The following is a 14,903-nucleotide window of genomic DNA, read 5'->3' on the forward strand; positions in this document are numbered from 1 at the left end:
GCAGTCCAAGGGACTCTCAAGAGTCTTCTCCAACACCACAGTTCGAAAGCATAAGATGGCAGACAGTGATGGCCTCAGTACATACTCTGGTACATTACATTTAGTGCCCACCACAACCCAATAAAATAAGTACTTATGAGAAAACCGAGACTCAGTGACATTAAGAAATTTGTTCCAGATCTGAAAGTTAATGCTACAGTTACCTTTAGTTGCATAACAAACTCCCCCAAACTGAAGTGACTTAAAATAACAGTGAATTTTTTCCCGATTGGTGGGCTGGCTGGGCTGTTTCACTGCTGACGCATGCAGCTGCATTCTTGCTGAGGGTGGGCTGAGCTGGAAGGTCCCAGTGGCTTCTCTCACCAAGCTCCCAGTTGGTGCTTTTGTCCCTGAAATGGCTCGGTTCTCCTGCACCTGACCTCTCACTCTATAGGAGCCATACCAGCTTCTGGTCATGGTGGTCCCAAGGAGGCTGTCTAAGAGTAGAAACTGCAAGGCCTTTTGATCCTAGGAAGGAACCAGCACTTGCCCACATTCTAATGGTCAAAACAGGTGCCAAAGCCAGTTCTGATTCAAGGGGAGGGAAGAGATATTTCACCTCTTGATGGGAGGAATGGCTAATTCACCTTGCAAAGGAGCATGGTGACCTTGTTTTGGCCATCTTTAAAAACAATGGATCAGAGTTCGTAGCTCTAGAGCAGAGCGAGGATTCAAAGTCAGGTGGCTTGGCTAAGATGCTTTCATAATTGCCATTTCTGAACCATGGGACATGTGGGGGACATGGGAATGATGACACTCCTGTATTTTTTCTTATCTCTGTGCTTCTACAATCTCCTTATCTTTTTCAGATCTTTTTAGTCTTAAGAAAACAAAATTCAACTGAGTAGATTTAAAGATCTAATTGGCTTTATTAAAGGATTCATGAACTGGGCAGCATCCCATCTAACAAAAAGAAAGGAGTCTCAAAAAGCTGCAGAAAAGCAAAGGTTCTTAAAAGCACCGGAAGGGAGGAACAGGAAGTCATAAATGAAAAAAATGAATTATTTCAGGCAAGGTCACCTACTTTGGGGGGACAAAAGAGTCTACCAGGCCAATTATCTCACTGGCACTGACCAGGGAATTCCAGACTGATTGGTTGAGATTATGTTAAAAGGGAGGGAAGGCTGGCCTTGCAACTAGGTTAGGTATTAGGTCTTGGTTTGGTGACACGAGCTTAGCACAAGTGACACCATGGTGGGTCTGTTGTTTCTTTTTCTTAAACAAGCCTCTGTCTTTCCCCCAGTGTCCGGCTCAGTGGCCTGAACCTAATGGTTGTTAAAACTACCTACTCAGGTAGGCCCCTTAAAAGAGATGGCCCTGAATGGGCTACTTAACCTCTCCAAGTCTGTTTCTTGAGTGCAAAGTGGGGACAGTTATAACACAGGGTACATCCAGTTGCTCTAATACTCCGATGCAGTATGCAGTACTGCAGAGAATGCACTTGACACAGTGCTGGTTCTCAGTGGGCCCCCAACATTAGTGCTACTACCATGTGGAATAACTATCTAGGAATGTATGTTGGGCATTTAAACAGGGGGAGTAAAATACCACTCTGCTTCCAGATGCAAACAACAGATTTGCAAGCACCAGCTTGGGGAAATTTTTTCAAAATACTGTGGAAATTCTAAGATAGCAGCTTCAAAAAGGTGGGAGAGAAAATAAAAACCCACAAACAAAGGAACAAACAAATCAAATGGAGCTGCACCACACGGTCAGTCTTCCTCGGTTCATTGTTAATATCTCAGGCTGAGATTGTTGGCTTCTTTCAGGATGGAAAAACTCTGATGGGGCGCGGGCAAGTCGTGGGCAGAAATGGGTGGGGACGTACCTCTGGCCACTTAGGTCTGGGTCACGTGGGTCTCCTCCTCCTGAGAGGGGTACTCAAAGTCTCGCGGTCTGCAGGACACTCGGGACTGCGAGGGGCGAGGGAGAAGGCCGCCTTACTTCTTCCGGACTCGGGAACCCTGAGAGAGGGTTCTGCGTGCACTCCGAAGCCGGGAGGAGCGCGGTCTGCCCTGCGTAAGTGCGCGGCTCCGCGGGGATCGCTAGTCCCGGGACTCACAGGCTCCGGGAGGCGGTCTCATCAGCCTTTGGCATCGAAAAGGAAGAAATCTCGATGTGGTAAGATGGGGTCGGGAGATCTTGGCTGGCTCGTAGTTTCCAAGTTGGATAATTCTGCTTTGAGTGCGCTCAGCGGGGAACACGCTCCCCGAAGGCTCCTGATACTAATGCAATTTGAAGACACTGCTCCTGGGCTTCTTCCAAGCCATGGGCGCTTCAGGGAAGCTCAAAGCTGTGGGGTCCTCAGTCATTCTCAGTAAGAGGGGTGGGAGGGACACGCCCTCCTCCTTCAACAAGTCTCTTTGGGATGTTTTGATTTCATGGATCTTATGGAAGAAAGTGGAAAATGCCTTCGATTAGTGCGTGTCCCACAAAAGGAAACTTGGCTTGAGCGAAGGAAGGAAGGCACACGAAAAGGCTATTTTTCCTGGAATATAGAACTAGGAGGAAACCAAGGACATGGGGCAGGTGGAAAGAGCTCCCTGCCAAGTGGATATGGTCCTTGCAGGGGAATTAATAGGAGCCAGGGGAACATGTAAGATGTGTGTGAAATGGAAGCATCCAGTGCCTTTTAGATCCCCTTGATGTCCTGGGAAAAAAAGTACTTTGGCACATGTATGGATTTGAATCCTAGCATTGCTTTTGGCTAAGTGGTGACCTTGAGCAAATTATTTACGCTTACTAAGCTTCTGTCTCTCCATTTGAAAGATACTTGTCCTTTCCACATCCCCTTAAATGTGCAATGACAACTTTTTACTTTTGTTGTTGTTGTTGTTGTTGTGGTGGGATGAGTAAGAACAGAGATTTAAGGAGGAAAAAAAATCCAGTGGGACTTTGATTAACTTGAAAAAATACTTTTAAGAAAGTTGTTCAAAATAGGGATTGGAACACTTTTGGGAAAGTAACTGCACTTGCTTTGTTAGCATATGAGTAAGTCTGAAAAGTTGTCAAAACCCTTTAGCTGATTAGGCTTTCTTTATTTGTACTCCAGGCTAATCTAAGTCCAGTGGAAACCCTTTATACTGTAATGCAAGTGTTCTTAGTAAGAAGCAGTCTTATTCTTCTTTTACAGGAGTTGGGTCTTTGGGATGGGCATAAGTGGCTCCACAATATATGTGAATCCCATTTATAAACTAATTTACAGTGGAGTTCTACTAGGCTTAATTTATAGCCTGAGAAATAAGTGAGCTTTGACTGACAGGCAGTTCAAATGACTTAGAAGAGTGTTAAGGGAAATCCCCTGGGTTTATCAGTTCACTCCCCTTGCGGGGTTGGGGAACAAGATGCAAACACCATGACAGTATTTGGTTAATGACTTTTTGTTTTGGAAAATGTTTGATTTGTTGGAGGGGATAATTGTGTTGAATATTACCCTGTTGTGTGTGGAATTAAGACAGCAAGAGAGGAAGAACTTAGTTACTGCCCCAGATAACATCAGACACCCCTGTATCTTTCTCCTAATATCCAAGTTTAATAGGTACTGACCCATTCTTAATAGGAAGTATAGTTCATTTTAAAGAGCAAACATGTTTATTTAACATTCCCAGGGGTTTAATGATGTGGGATTTTCAGGGACTGAACTAAGAACATTTTAAAAGAACTGAAGTAGGGAAGTGTGTGAAAGTGTTGCGTCTGACTCTTTGCGACCCTATGGACTGTGGTCCCCCAGGCTCCTCTGTCCATAGAATTCTCCAAGCAAGAATACAGTTATGCATAATTAGAAAGATGCCTCTAGAAGAACAAATCGTTAATATCTATATTGATTTGGGAGAGGGGTAAGCTGTAAGAGGGCCAAGAACTATACTTTATCGGTCAAAATCAGTAATAAGGTTTGAATTTTCATGCTATGCAGTTGCAAGTTCAAAGATATAAGCAATAGACTGAGTTCACAGGAGAGTGATCAGATGCTTTCTTCATAAAACCTATGCTGCTGGGTATAACTGAACCAAAACCAGAGTATTGAGATTCCTCTCTCTTGGAAATATTGCAGGTACTGCCTTGAATGAAACCACATGCTCTACTTTTACTGCTTTAACCTAGAATCTGAGAGCAAGATGGGGGTGGGAGGAATAACTCACTATGTCCTTAGATGCATTAACCTGAAAAAGCAAATTCTTAGCATCACATCTTTCCGGTATCCTTAGGTCTTATCTTCTAACTTTTTCTCTGTGTTCTGATTCTAGTTAGTAGCAGTCTTTAAATTGCTAGTCTTGTTTACTGGCCAAAATAATTATTTAGGCATCCCAGGGCTAGCTTTTCCTCCTTTCCCTCTTGGAACTCCATATTTTGTTACTCATCTGTCAGAAAGACCCTTTGGCATATCTTCTTGTACCTGTATGGTTATCTGGAGAGGAGAACCCAGCTCCCAAGAGATTCATTCCTTCATCTTACATGGACTAATATTTTTCCCAACATCTGATTATGAAAGTTTTCAAACATTCAGAAAGGTTGAGAGAATTTTACAGTGTATTGTATACTCCCACCTAGATTCTATTGTCTTTCAACTGATATTGATTTAATGTCTCCTATTTGCCTAGAGCTATGCTTACCTGTAAAGACGTAGAAGGCAAAGTAAAGCTGGGAACAAAAAAGGGCTTGATTTGGCGGGAACATACAGTTTATGAAGGGGTCATATCACTTTGGCCTGCAAAGTTATGCCAGAATCACATTGTGGGAGACATTGAATTTCATGGCAGGAAGTTTATACTTTATTCTGGTTGCATTTAGGGACCAGTGAACGCATTTGAAGAGAGAAATGTCTTGCGCTTTAGAAAGCTCCCTTAAGCATCAATGTTAGGCTGAATTGGTGTGGAGAGGACCTGAAGTCTTACAGACAAGTTAGGAGGCTTGACATAAGTCCTCAGGGCAAGTGAAAGTTGACTTGTACACCAAATGTGAAAAAGAGGAAGAAAGACGGGACTTTGCCTGTGACTTGACATTTGGACTTGGTTTTAGAGCCTTGGATGTCATTGCTGCTGCTGCTAAGTCACTTCAGTCGTGTCCGACTCTGTACGACCCCATAGACGGCAGCCCACCAGGCTCCACAGTCCCTGGGATTCTCCAGGCAAGAACACTGGAGTGGGTTGCCATTTCCTTCTCCAATGCATAAAAGTAAAAAGTGAAAGTGAAGTCACTCAGTCATGTCCGACCTTCAGCGACCCCATGGACTGCAGCCTTCCAGGCTCCTCCGTCCATGGGATTTTCTAGGCAAGAGTACTGGAGTGGGGGGTGTCATTAAGAATCAGGAAGTCAGAGGAGGGGGGAGTTCAAGAGGGATGTTTATGTTTTGTCATAAGACTCCATGGGTTTGAGGGACTAATTGAGTACCCATGTGGAGGATCCCCTGCTGAGAGTGGGGAGCCCAGTAGCAAGGTTAGGACGAAACAAAATTCTGGACTAGCAGTTAGTGATCCAGGGGGTGGTTGAATGAGAGTGTACAGATGGAGGAAAAAAGGACAAGACCTTGAAGAAAATCTGACTATATATGAATTCTTAGAACAGAAAAACATATAGATGTTCAATGATCAGTTTGTATTCAATATTTTAATGATGATTTTATCTACAGTGTTGTTGTAGCCGCTGTTCTTGACAGCTTACAACAGTCAATCTAAAGAACATACCTATATAAGTAGAGTGATGTCTTTCCTATTCCCATTGCAGGAGGCACGATGTGGAGAAAGGCTGTGAAAAGAGGGTGGAGGATGAAGTGACAGAAGATAGGGAAGAGAGAAAGTGAAATACTTTTTTATCTAAGACTTTTAGAGTATACAGTGCTTTATCCATGTAACCCATTTCTGAATACCAGGCATCTAGGTAACCTAATGAATTTGTCTATCTTTTCCCAAAGCAGCTCCTACTTAATCTGGGAACCATATCAGCCTGTCATGATGGTGGTCATACTTTCCAGACGAAACCTCACGTGGGACATGTATTCTGAATGCCTGGTCACCAAGCCTTTATCCAAATGTTTAGCAACCAAAACTTCCCTCTCCCTTTTTATATTAGTACTTTTGTATGTGCTCTATGTGATGAATAAATAAATGCTCAGCTCTGTAAACCCATCTTATTATAATATACCACTGACTAAGAAGGGAATGAGAAGGCAATGGCACCCCACTCCAGTACTCTTGCCTGGAAAATCCCATGGATGGAGGAGCCTGGTAGGCTGCAGTCCATGGGGTCGCTAAGAGTCGGGCACGACTGAGCGACTTCACTTTCACTTTTCACTTTCATGCATTGGAGAAGGAAATGGCAACCCACTCCAGTGTTCTTGCCTGGAGAATCCCAGGGATGGCGGAGCCTGGTGGGTTGCTGTCTATGGGGTCGCACAGAATCGGACACGACTGAAGCGACTTAGCAGCAGCAAGCAAGGGAAATTAGACTTAATTAGCATCTATTCCGTGGTTAGGGACTGTTTTTCAGTCTCAATTAGAAAGCCAGGGCAGGGACTGTCTTTTGTCTGTCTGCAGTATTGCGTATGAATTTATATACGTACATGTATCATTGTCATCATAACAATGAGTGGTAGGGCAGGTCCACTCAGTACGCAGGTATTTTGTCTAATGGTACAGAGTTTTGCAGAGCCACATTTGAAGTTGTGTCTAAATTCTTTGTGTTCCGCCCATTGAACTGTATCACCTTCCCAAATGCTGACTGACTGTGTGCCAGGCATTATATCACGTGTTTGAACATGTGAGTTCCTTCCTATCACCCCTCTGGTTTAGTAGATAATTCAGAGGAAAGCTCAAATCAAAATTGGTTATTTTTAGTGGGGTATCTGCCCTCTGGCACTGTCTTATTTTCACTTAACTTCTTTTTTTAAATGTAAATGTATTTCATTGAAATATAGATGATTTACATTGTTGTGCAGATTTCTGCTGTATAGCAGAGTGATCCAGTTATATATATACACATGCATTTTTTCACACTTTCTTCCATTATGGTTTATCTTAGGATACTGAACATAGTTCCCTGTGCTATACAGTAGGACCTTGTTTATCCATCCTGTATGTAATAGTTTGCATCCCACACTCTGAATCCATCCCAGCCCCACCCCACTTCTCTATTGGCGACTACCAGTCTGTTCTCGCTGTCTGCGTCACCCAGCTTCTTTAACTCTGCAGGAAGAGTCAAACCTTCTCAGAAATCACACCTGCTAAGATTGAGTTTAACAACCACTTTACTAATTCTTCTGAAGATCACACCTTCAGTCCTTTATGCTATGCTAAGTTGCTTTGGTCCTGTCTGGCTTTTTGCAACCCTGTGGACTGTAGGCTCCCAGGCTCCTCTGCCCATGGGATTCTCCAGGCAAGAATATGGAGTGGTTTGCCGTACCCTACTCCAGATTATCTTCCCAACCCGGGGCTCAAACCCATGTGTCGTATGTCTCCTGCAGTGGCAGGCAGGTTCTTTACTACTAGCACCACCTGGGAAGTGCTAAGAGAGAAAAACTCTTTTTTATTTGTTTACCTGCTTGTTTCACTCCATCAGTGTTCTGCTTTCCCCATTGTCCCACTTGCTTACATACCTAAAGTCATGTTCCCCTTTTTCCTTACTTTCCTTCCATCCCTAGGCTTTGGAGAGAGAGTGGGATAGGATACGGGGCTTACAGCAGAATTTATATTGACTCTGCAATTTATTGTAATTGACTCTGATGTGTCTATCTGTTTTCTTTATCCTTTGTTCTTGAAACTGGAAGTAGCCAGTGGCACGGTGAGCAATAGGATTGGCGTTGGGAGTGAGGTAATCAGCCAGTGAGGACTTGAGTAAGCCTTATGTTTATTAGTAGTGGCATGCTGCTGCTGCTGCTAAGTCTCGTCAGTCGTGTCCGACTCTGTGCGACCCCATAGACGGCAGCCCATCAGGCTTCCCAATCCCTGGGATTCTCCAGGCAAGAACACTGGAGTGGGTTGCCATTTCCTTCTCCAGTGCATGACAGTGAAAAGTGAAAGTGAAGTCGTTCAGTCATGTCCGACTCTATCGACCCCATGGACTACAGCCCACCAGGCTCCTCCGTCCATGGGATTTTCCAGGCAAAAGTACTAGAGTGGGGTGCCATTGCCTTCTCCGAGTAGTGGCGTAGAGGATGATGTTTCTTGGCCTTATTGCAGAACTCAACCAGTCTGCCTGCAGATACTGGGTTTTGTGCATGCCTGCCTTCGTTTGCTGAAGGTAAGTTCTATGCCTTTTTAATCTTTGACACCCCCACAAGTTTTAGCAAAGTATTTTGTGCTTTAGTTTATGCCCAGAAAAATCCCTAATGCATTGAGTTCTGTTAAAGAAGAGAAAACTGTATGGAGAAAGAATATGGAGAGGCCTCCCCGTTTGCAGGATCCAGGAATGTGATTGTTGCAGGGAAAGCCCTAACTGGGATAAAGTGGGTAAGCTCCCAAGGTGGGCCACAAAAAATGTAGAGTTAACCTTTGTATAATGAGATGTAAAATTAGAGATGAAGAGTCTGCGTAAATTGATTATTCGCCTTTACTGTTCTAATGATGGTCAACACTATATCTAAAGTGTCTGTGGTTTGTGTGTATGATGTTTAACTTTCACTTTAAACTACACAGAATAAATTAAAATGAAAGAAAAAAAAAGATGAACCCATCTGGAGCCTTGTAGAGTTTATATTTGACACATGGGGAAGGCAGTAATAGCTAGTTCAGAAAACGAAATATTTTCTGCCTAAGTTTCTTGATGAAGAATGTTATTGTTGTTGTTTAGTCCCAAATCATGTCCTATTCTTTTGCGACCCCGTGCGCTGTAGCCCTCCAGGCTCCTCTGTCCTTGGGATTTCCCAGGCAAGAATACTGGAGTAGGTTGCCATTTCCTTCAAAGAATGTTATTAGCAATCAAGAAATCAACTGGAAATTATTTTTTTTTCCTCCTCCTCTGAGTACTGGAATGTTTGTAGAATTAACTTGGCTTGGAGGAGAGTGAACCCCTTGTACTATTGCACAGGCACTTTCAGAACTTCGAGACTATAGCACTTGCTATGAAACCAAGATTCTTTCTGCAGTTCACTGTAACCCAACACCTAAATGTTAGTATCTAGAAAGTCTGAGACTTCTGTTTCTAAATTTACTGGAAGCCACTGATTTGGAATTTGGTGATATGTTTTTTTAAAAAAATTCTATGCTCAGTAAACGTAAACATCTTGTAGCACAGACCAAAAAATAGCCTTTCACCGATTTCCAGCCTTGCAGACAGTCAAATGTTAAGTTCACCCAACACAGACATGAAAGTTCTTCCATTGAGGTAGCCTGCAGGAATCATCACTGTGACTCAGAACCTGCAGCAGTTTTATCCCTATCCTTGGCTACTTTTTAGAATCCTAGAAATTCCAAGACAGGAGGGCATGTTGGGAATTATATAGTACATCGAATCCCCATAATTTGCAAATGAAGGAAGTGAAGCCTAGAGAGAGAAGTGAATTGATTTGCCCAAGGATGTACCTGTTGACAGAGTGGTTTTGGTATCAGGTTAATGCTAGCCTCATAGAATGAGTTTGGAAATATTCTGTCCTCTTCACCTGATGCCAAGAGCTGACTCATTTGAAAAGACCCTGATGCTGGGAAAGAATGAGGGCAGGGGGAGAAGGGGACAAGAGAGGATGAGATGGTTGGATGGCATCACTGACTCAATGGACATGGGTTTGGGTGGACTCCAGGAATTGGTGATGGACAGGGAGGCCTGGCATGCTGTGGTTCATGGGGTCGCCAAGAGTCGGACACGACTAAGCGACTGAACTGAACTTCAACTTTTTGGAATAGTTTGAGAAGGATAGGTATAAAGTCTCCTATAAATGTTTGTTAGAATTCTCCTGTGAAGTCATCTGTCCTGGACCTTTGTTTATGGGGAGGCTTTTGATTACTGGTCAATGTCATCACTAGTAATTGATCTGTCCAGATTTTCTCTTTCTTCTTGACTCAGTCTTGGAAGATTGTATGTTTCTAGGGATCAATCCATTTCTTCTAGATTGACCAATATGTTGGTATAAAATTATCTAGAGTGTTCTCTTATGATTATTTGTATTTCTGTGATATTGACAGTAATGTCTTCCTCTCTCATTTTAAATGTTATTTATTTGGACACCCTCCCCCCACCACCTCTCTCTTTTTTTTTTGATGAGTCAGGCTAAAAGTGTCAATTTTGTTTATCTTTTAAAAAATCCAGCTCCTAGTTTCACTGATCTTTTCTAAGTCTCTATTTCATTTATTTCTGTCCTAATATTCGTTCTTCCTTTTTCTGATTCTGATGTTTGTCAGCATAATTCCCCTACACAAGTTAAAAATCCAAGTCTTATTAAAATTTTCATAACAAAAAATTTTAGTCCTCTGTCTGACCACTCCCCACCCTTCCCTTATCTCTGAGGTCTCCTTCCATACTCTTTTACCTGTTTCCTCTAGTCTTTAACTTCACATTTCTAAGTAATGTGCTTAGTCTGTTTCTTCATGTATTGGTTTTAGAGTTACACTTTTATCAGCCTGAGGTATTTTCTATTAACTCCTACTAAGTAAAGTCAGAATTTAGCATTCTAACATACATTATACCCCAGCTTTCCTACCCTCTGCCCTGTTCAAAGCGTTACAGAATTTTTTGTTGTTGCTATAATCCATATCTTCTGTTTACTATACTGATTGTATAAGTATTGCTCACTACTGAGCTAAGTAGTGTACACTGGTTGCAGTGGCTTTCTTGTATGATTTGATATTCTTCACTGAGTTAATAATTGCCTCTTTTCAGATTGTTTAGTTTTCTATGCCACTATCAGAACTTCTGTTCGCTGAGAGAACTCTAGTATCCTTAGATTTTTCACAAAACTCATGAAGTAATCAGTCATATATATGCATTTACATACGTGTGTGTGTGTGTGAGAAAGTGTTCGTCGTTCAGTCCTGTCCAACTCTTTGTGACTCCATGGTCTGGAGCCCACCAGCTTCTCTCTCCATGGGATTCTCCAGGCAAGAATACTAGAGTGGGTTGCCATTTCCTTCTCCAGGGGATCTTCCCGACCCAGGGATGGAACCATATCAATATCTATTGATTTTTATTTTTTTCTTGAGGATCTTCCCTGGATTCTTCTGTGTCACTGCTTCAGTGCATTGGTTTTCTTCAGGCATAGCTGTCTTCTTGGGACCTCTCCTTTGTTAGTTCCCCTGTTGGTGGGATCCCATGTTTTCCCTCTTTGGGTTTCACTTTCTTGTGTTGGTAGAACACATATGTTGGTAGCTTTCTGAGAAGTGATATATGAGTCAGTTTTTTGAGGCTTTATGTGTACTTGAATATTTCTTTAATTTATAATCATTTTTGTTTGATAGCTTGGCTGAGTATACAATTCTAGTTTGAAAATAATTTTCCTCTAAGCATTTTAAAGACATTTTTCTACAGTGTCTTTTAGCTGCCATTGCTGCCATTTAGTCCAGTGCCATTTTTGTTCTTGATTCTTTTTATACACTATCTCTGTTTTTTCCTCTGTCTCTCTTTTTTCTCTCAAGTTTTCTGTAGTCTCTTTATTTTTGGAATTTGTTCTATGTCTTTTTGTTCCTTGATCCAAGAACCTAATGATTCCTTTAAATCTGGAAATCATGTCTGTACCTCTGCTAAATGTTTTTGTATTATTTCTTTAGTAATTTCATACCCTGAATTTTATCTGCCTTCTTTTTCTAGAGCTTCCATTAGTCAGAGATTGGTCTTCCAGAACCAATTTCTTAATTTTCTTTTTGTTTTTCCCTCCTGTTTTTTAAAGTCCTGTTTTCTCTTTTAGATGTATTTTCTGCAAGATTTCTTTGACTTTACTGTTCCACTCTTTTATCAAAATTTTAAAATTACTATGGCCTAGTTTTAATTTTCAGGAGCACATTCTTGCTGTTTGTTCCTTCTTCATATAACATTCTATTGTTTAATGAATGCAATGTCTTTTCTTATCTCCTGAAAGATATTTTTTGTTTTTGAAGAGCTATTCAGTTCTATGCATTACAGTTTTTTTCCTTCAGTTAGTTTCTTTCTTTCTTTCTTTTTCTAATTAGAGGCTTTCTTCCAATGTCCAGTGGCTCTTTGCAGTCTGGTTTATATTAAGTATGAGAAATTGAGTTCATGGTTGGAAGCTCCATTGTGTCGAAGGGATTTTTCAGAAATTCCCTGAAATTGATTGGTGGGTCCAAGAATTTTCACTGGAGGACCTCACATGTCCATATGTATAGGTCCTTTTTCTAAGATGCTTCACTTATTCCAGAGAAGAATCCGTCAGTCTCCTGCGCAGGGTGAGAGATGGAGACATGGAGAGCTTCAGAGACAGTTTTCTCAAAGCTGAGTGTTAAGGGACATGTTTGGGGTATGTCAGTAGGTAGACTTTCTCTTAGTTTTCAATTGAGTGCCTCATTCCCAATTTTTTCTGTTTCATATTCCCAATACAAGAATTTCTCTAGTTTAATTTCCTAAAGAATAATTTTTCTATAGACTAAGTCTCTTCTTTCCCCTGATGGAGTGGGGAAGGGCATCTGAAGCTCTACCTGCTGTTATAGAGTTTCATCAATTCCTCTGTTTTCAGCCCCATGCCTCACTTTTACCTTCTTTGTATCTAGTACGATTTTTGAATCTTTTTGTGTTTGTAATGTGAATTAATTAGCTTGTTTCTCATTTGTATTCCGGTTTCATTATCTGTAAATTATTTGTTCACTTTTTAAAATTTTTATTTTATATTGGAGCATAGTTGATTAACAATATTGAATCAGTTTCAGGTGTACACCAGAGTGATTCAGTTATACGTAAATGTGTCTATTCTCTTTCGAATTCTTTTCCCATTTAGAATATTACAGGGAGCAGAGTTCCCTGTGCTATACAGTAGGTTCTTGTTGTTTATCTGTTTTAGATTTAGCAATGTGTATGTGTGAGGGCTTCCCCAGTGGGTCAGTAGTAAAGAATCTGTGTGCATCGGAGGAGATACAGGAGACATGGGTTTGATCCCTGGGTCGGGAAGATCCCTTGGAGGAGGAAATGGCAACCCACTCCAGTATTCATGCCTGGAAAATGCCCTGGACAGAGGAGCCTGGTGGGCTACAGTCCATGGGGTCACAAAGAGTTGGACATACTAAGCACACATGCACGCACACACACGTACATGTGAGTCCCACACTCCATCTAACAACAACAAAATTTGATGTGCTGTATTTGCTTTCGTTTTTTCTATTTGGGCGGGCATGGGATTTATACCTTTAAAAGTATCTTTTTCACTTTAACAGGGTTTCATGAAGAAGCAGAAACAAATGTGTTCAGTTCACTGTTTTAGCAGACAAATTAGGCTCCATTTTGACAAGCTGAGTTTAATATGCCCATGGGACATCAGGTGAAAATGTTCAGCAGGCAGTTGAATAGATGAGCCCACAGCTTTTAAGAGGAACTATTATTTTGAGTGGTGTCAATAGAAAGTGCTACTCAAAGTGATGAGACCACCATGGAGAGAGTGTGTGGAGTGAGATAAGCTGTGGACCAAGAATAGATTCCTGACAAACCCAGTATTTAAAGGAAGACAGAAGAAGAGGGAACCGTGAAGGAGAACATTTTAGAATTTACCAAAGGGGTAATGTCAATGTGTCAAAGAAGTCAATTGAGATAATGGCCAAAACTTTTTTTCTTTTGCGAAGTGGGAAACATGGACATCATTAATGACTTTGGCAAGATGGTGTGGACAAGTCTGAATGCAGCAAATAAGAGAATGAAAATAGTTTTGTTTTGTTTTGCTTTCAGTAATTGCTAAAGAAGCAGTAATTGGGGGTGTTTCCATGGCTCAAGAACCAGATAAACAAGTCTGTGGGCTTTTTCTGTTGTCTCCACTTGGAATGCTATCACACTTGATTTTAGGATATTTAATGAGATGATTCAGAACTGCATCCTTTTGTTATTGCTGAATAGTCTGGTTGTGACTTTGTTGCCCTTTTATTGTCTATGTGTAGATATTTCGGATGGTTTGATTTTAGAAATAATTTTTCACCATCCATTTTCATAACTTTCCAAGGCTGGTGTGGGCAAGCCAAACTGTAGGGTACTTCAAATTCTGGATATGTGAGTGAAGCTGATACTAGTAACCACTTCTTTTTTCAATCACATATATGATGAAATGTTTGCAGAATAATAGAGACGGGGGTGTAGTGGGAAAAAATTCCAGCCCATTACCCTTAGCATAAAGCCCAAATTCCATTCTGTTGGACTTTGCCTAAATAGCAAATGTTTTGCTGTTGCCTGAGGTCTGGGGTCGGAGAAGGCAATGGCACCCCACTCCAGTACTTTTGCCTGGAAAATCCCATGGACAGAGGAGCCTGGTAGGCTGCAGTCCATGGGGTCGCTAGAGTCGGACAGGACTGAACGACTTACTTTCACTTTTCACTTTCATGCATTGGAGAAGGAAATGGCAATCCACTCCAGTGTTCTTGCCTGGAGAATCCCAGGGTCGGGGAAGCCTGGTGGGCTGCCGTCTATGGGGTCGCACAGAGTCGGACACGACTGAAGCAACTTAGCAGCAGCAGCAGAGGTCTGGGGTAATTGAGAAGACAAAAGAACAAGGCAGGTAGAGAGTAAAATATTACCTTTCTTACTAAAAGTGACTGGGTTGGGTTGGTGCTCTTACTTCTAGGCAAGTGGACTAAAGCCCAGACTAGAGAAGACTTGCACAGACATGCACAGCCCACATGTGGAGACAGAAAGCACTATTTCCTGGTGAAACACCAGGAGAGCTGAGCCCTACATGCCCGATTTATCCACATTTATCTATCTGATAAATCTTTCTACCTCTCATCCTACCCTCCTCAGAA

The 14,903-nt window shown here is 41.8% G+C and overlaps 1 protein-coding gene across 4 annotated transcripts in view; it reads left to right on the forward strand.

Moving 5' to 3' along the window:
* The first annotated feature begins 1,582 nt into the window (after positions 1–1,582).
* The window catches only part of CPVL (carboxypeptidase vitellogenic like), a 127,853-nt gene continuing 114,532 nt past the window's right edge, over positions 1,583–14,903 (forward strand). The window contains exons 1-2 of one of the 4 annotated variants that reach the window (XM_061414257.1): positions 2,074–2,160; positions 8,211–8,271. Coding sequence is in view for 3 of the 4 variants with exons in the window: in XM_061414254.1 (XP_061270238.1) it covers positions 1,824–2,160 (337 nt within the window). In the remaining variant the exon portion in view is untranslated. Of the gene's footprint in view, positions 2,161–8,210; positions 8,272–14,903 lie in introns of all 4 variants that reach the window. The other 3 variants (XM_061414254.1, XM_061414255.1, XM_061414253.1) reach the window with 3 other exon arrangements.

The sequence above is a fragment of the Bos javanicus genome, chromosome 4 (assembly GCF_032452875.1).
Source record: "Bos javanicus breed banteng chromosome 4, ARS-OSU_banteng_1.0, whole genome shotgun sequence".
Classification (NCBI taxonomy): Eukaryota; Metazoa; Chordata; class Mammalia; order Artiodactyla; family Bovidae; genus Bos; species Bos javanicus.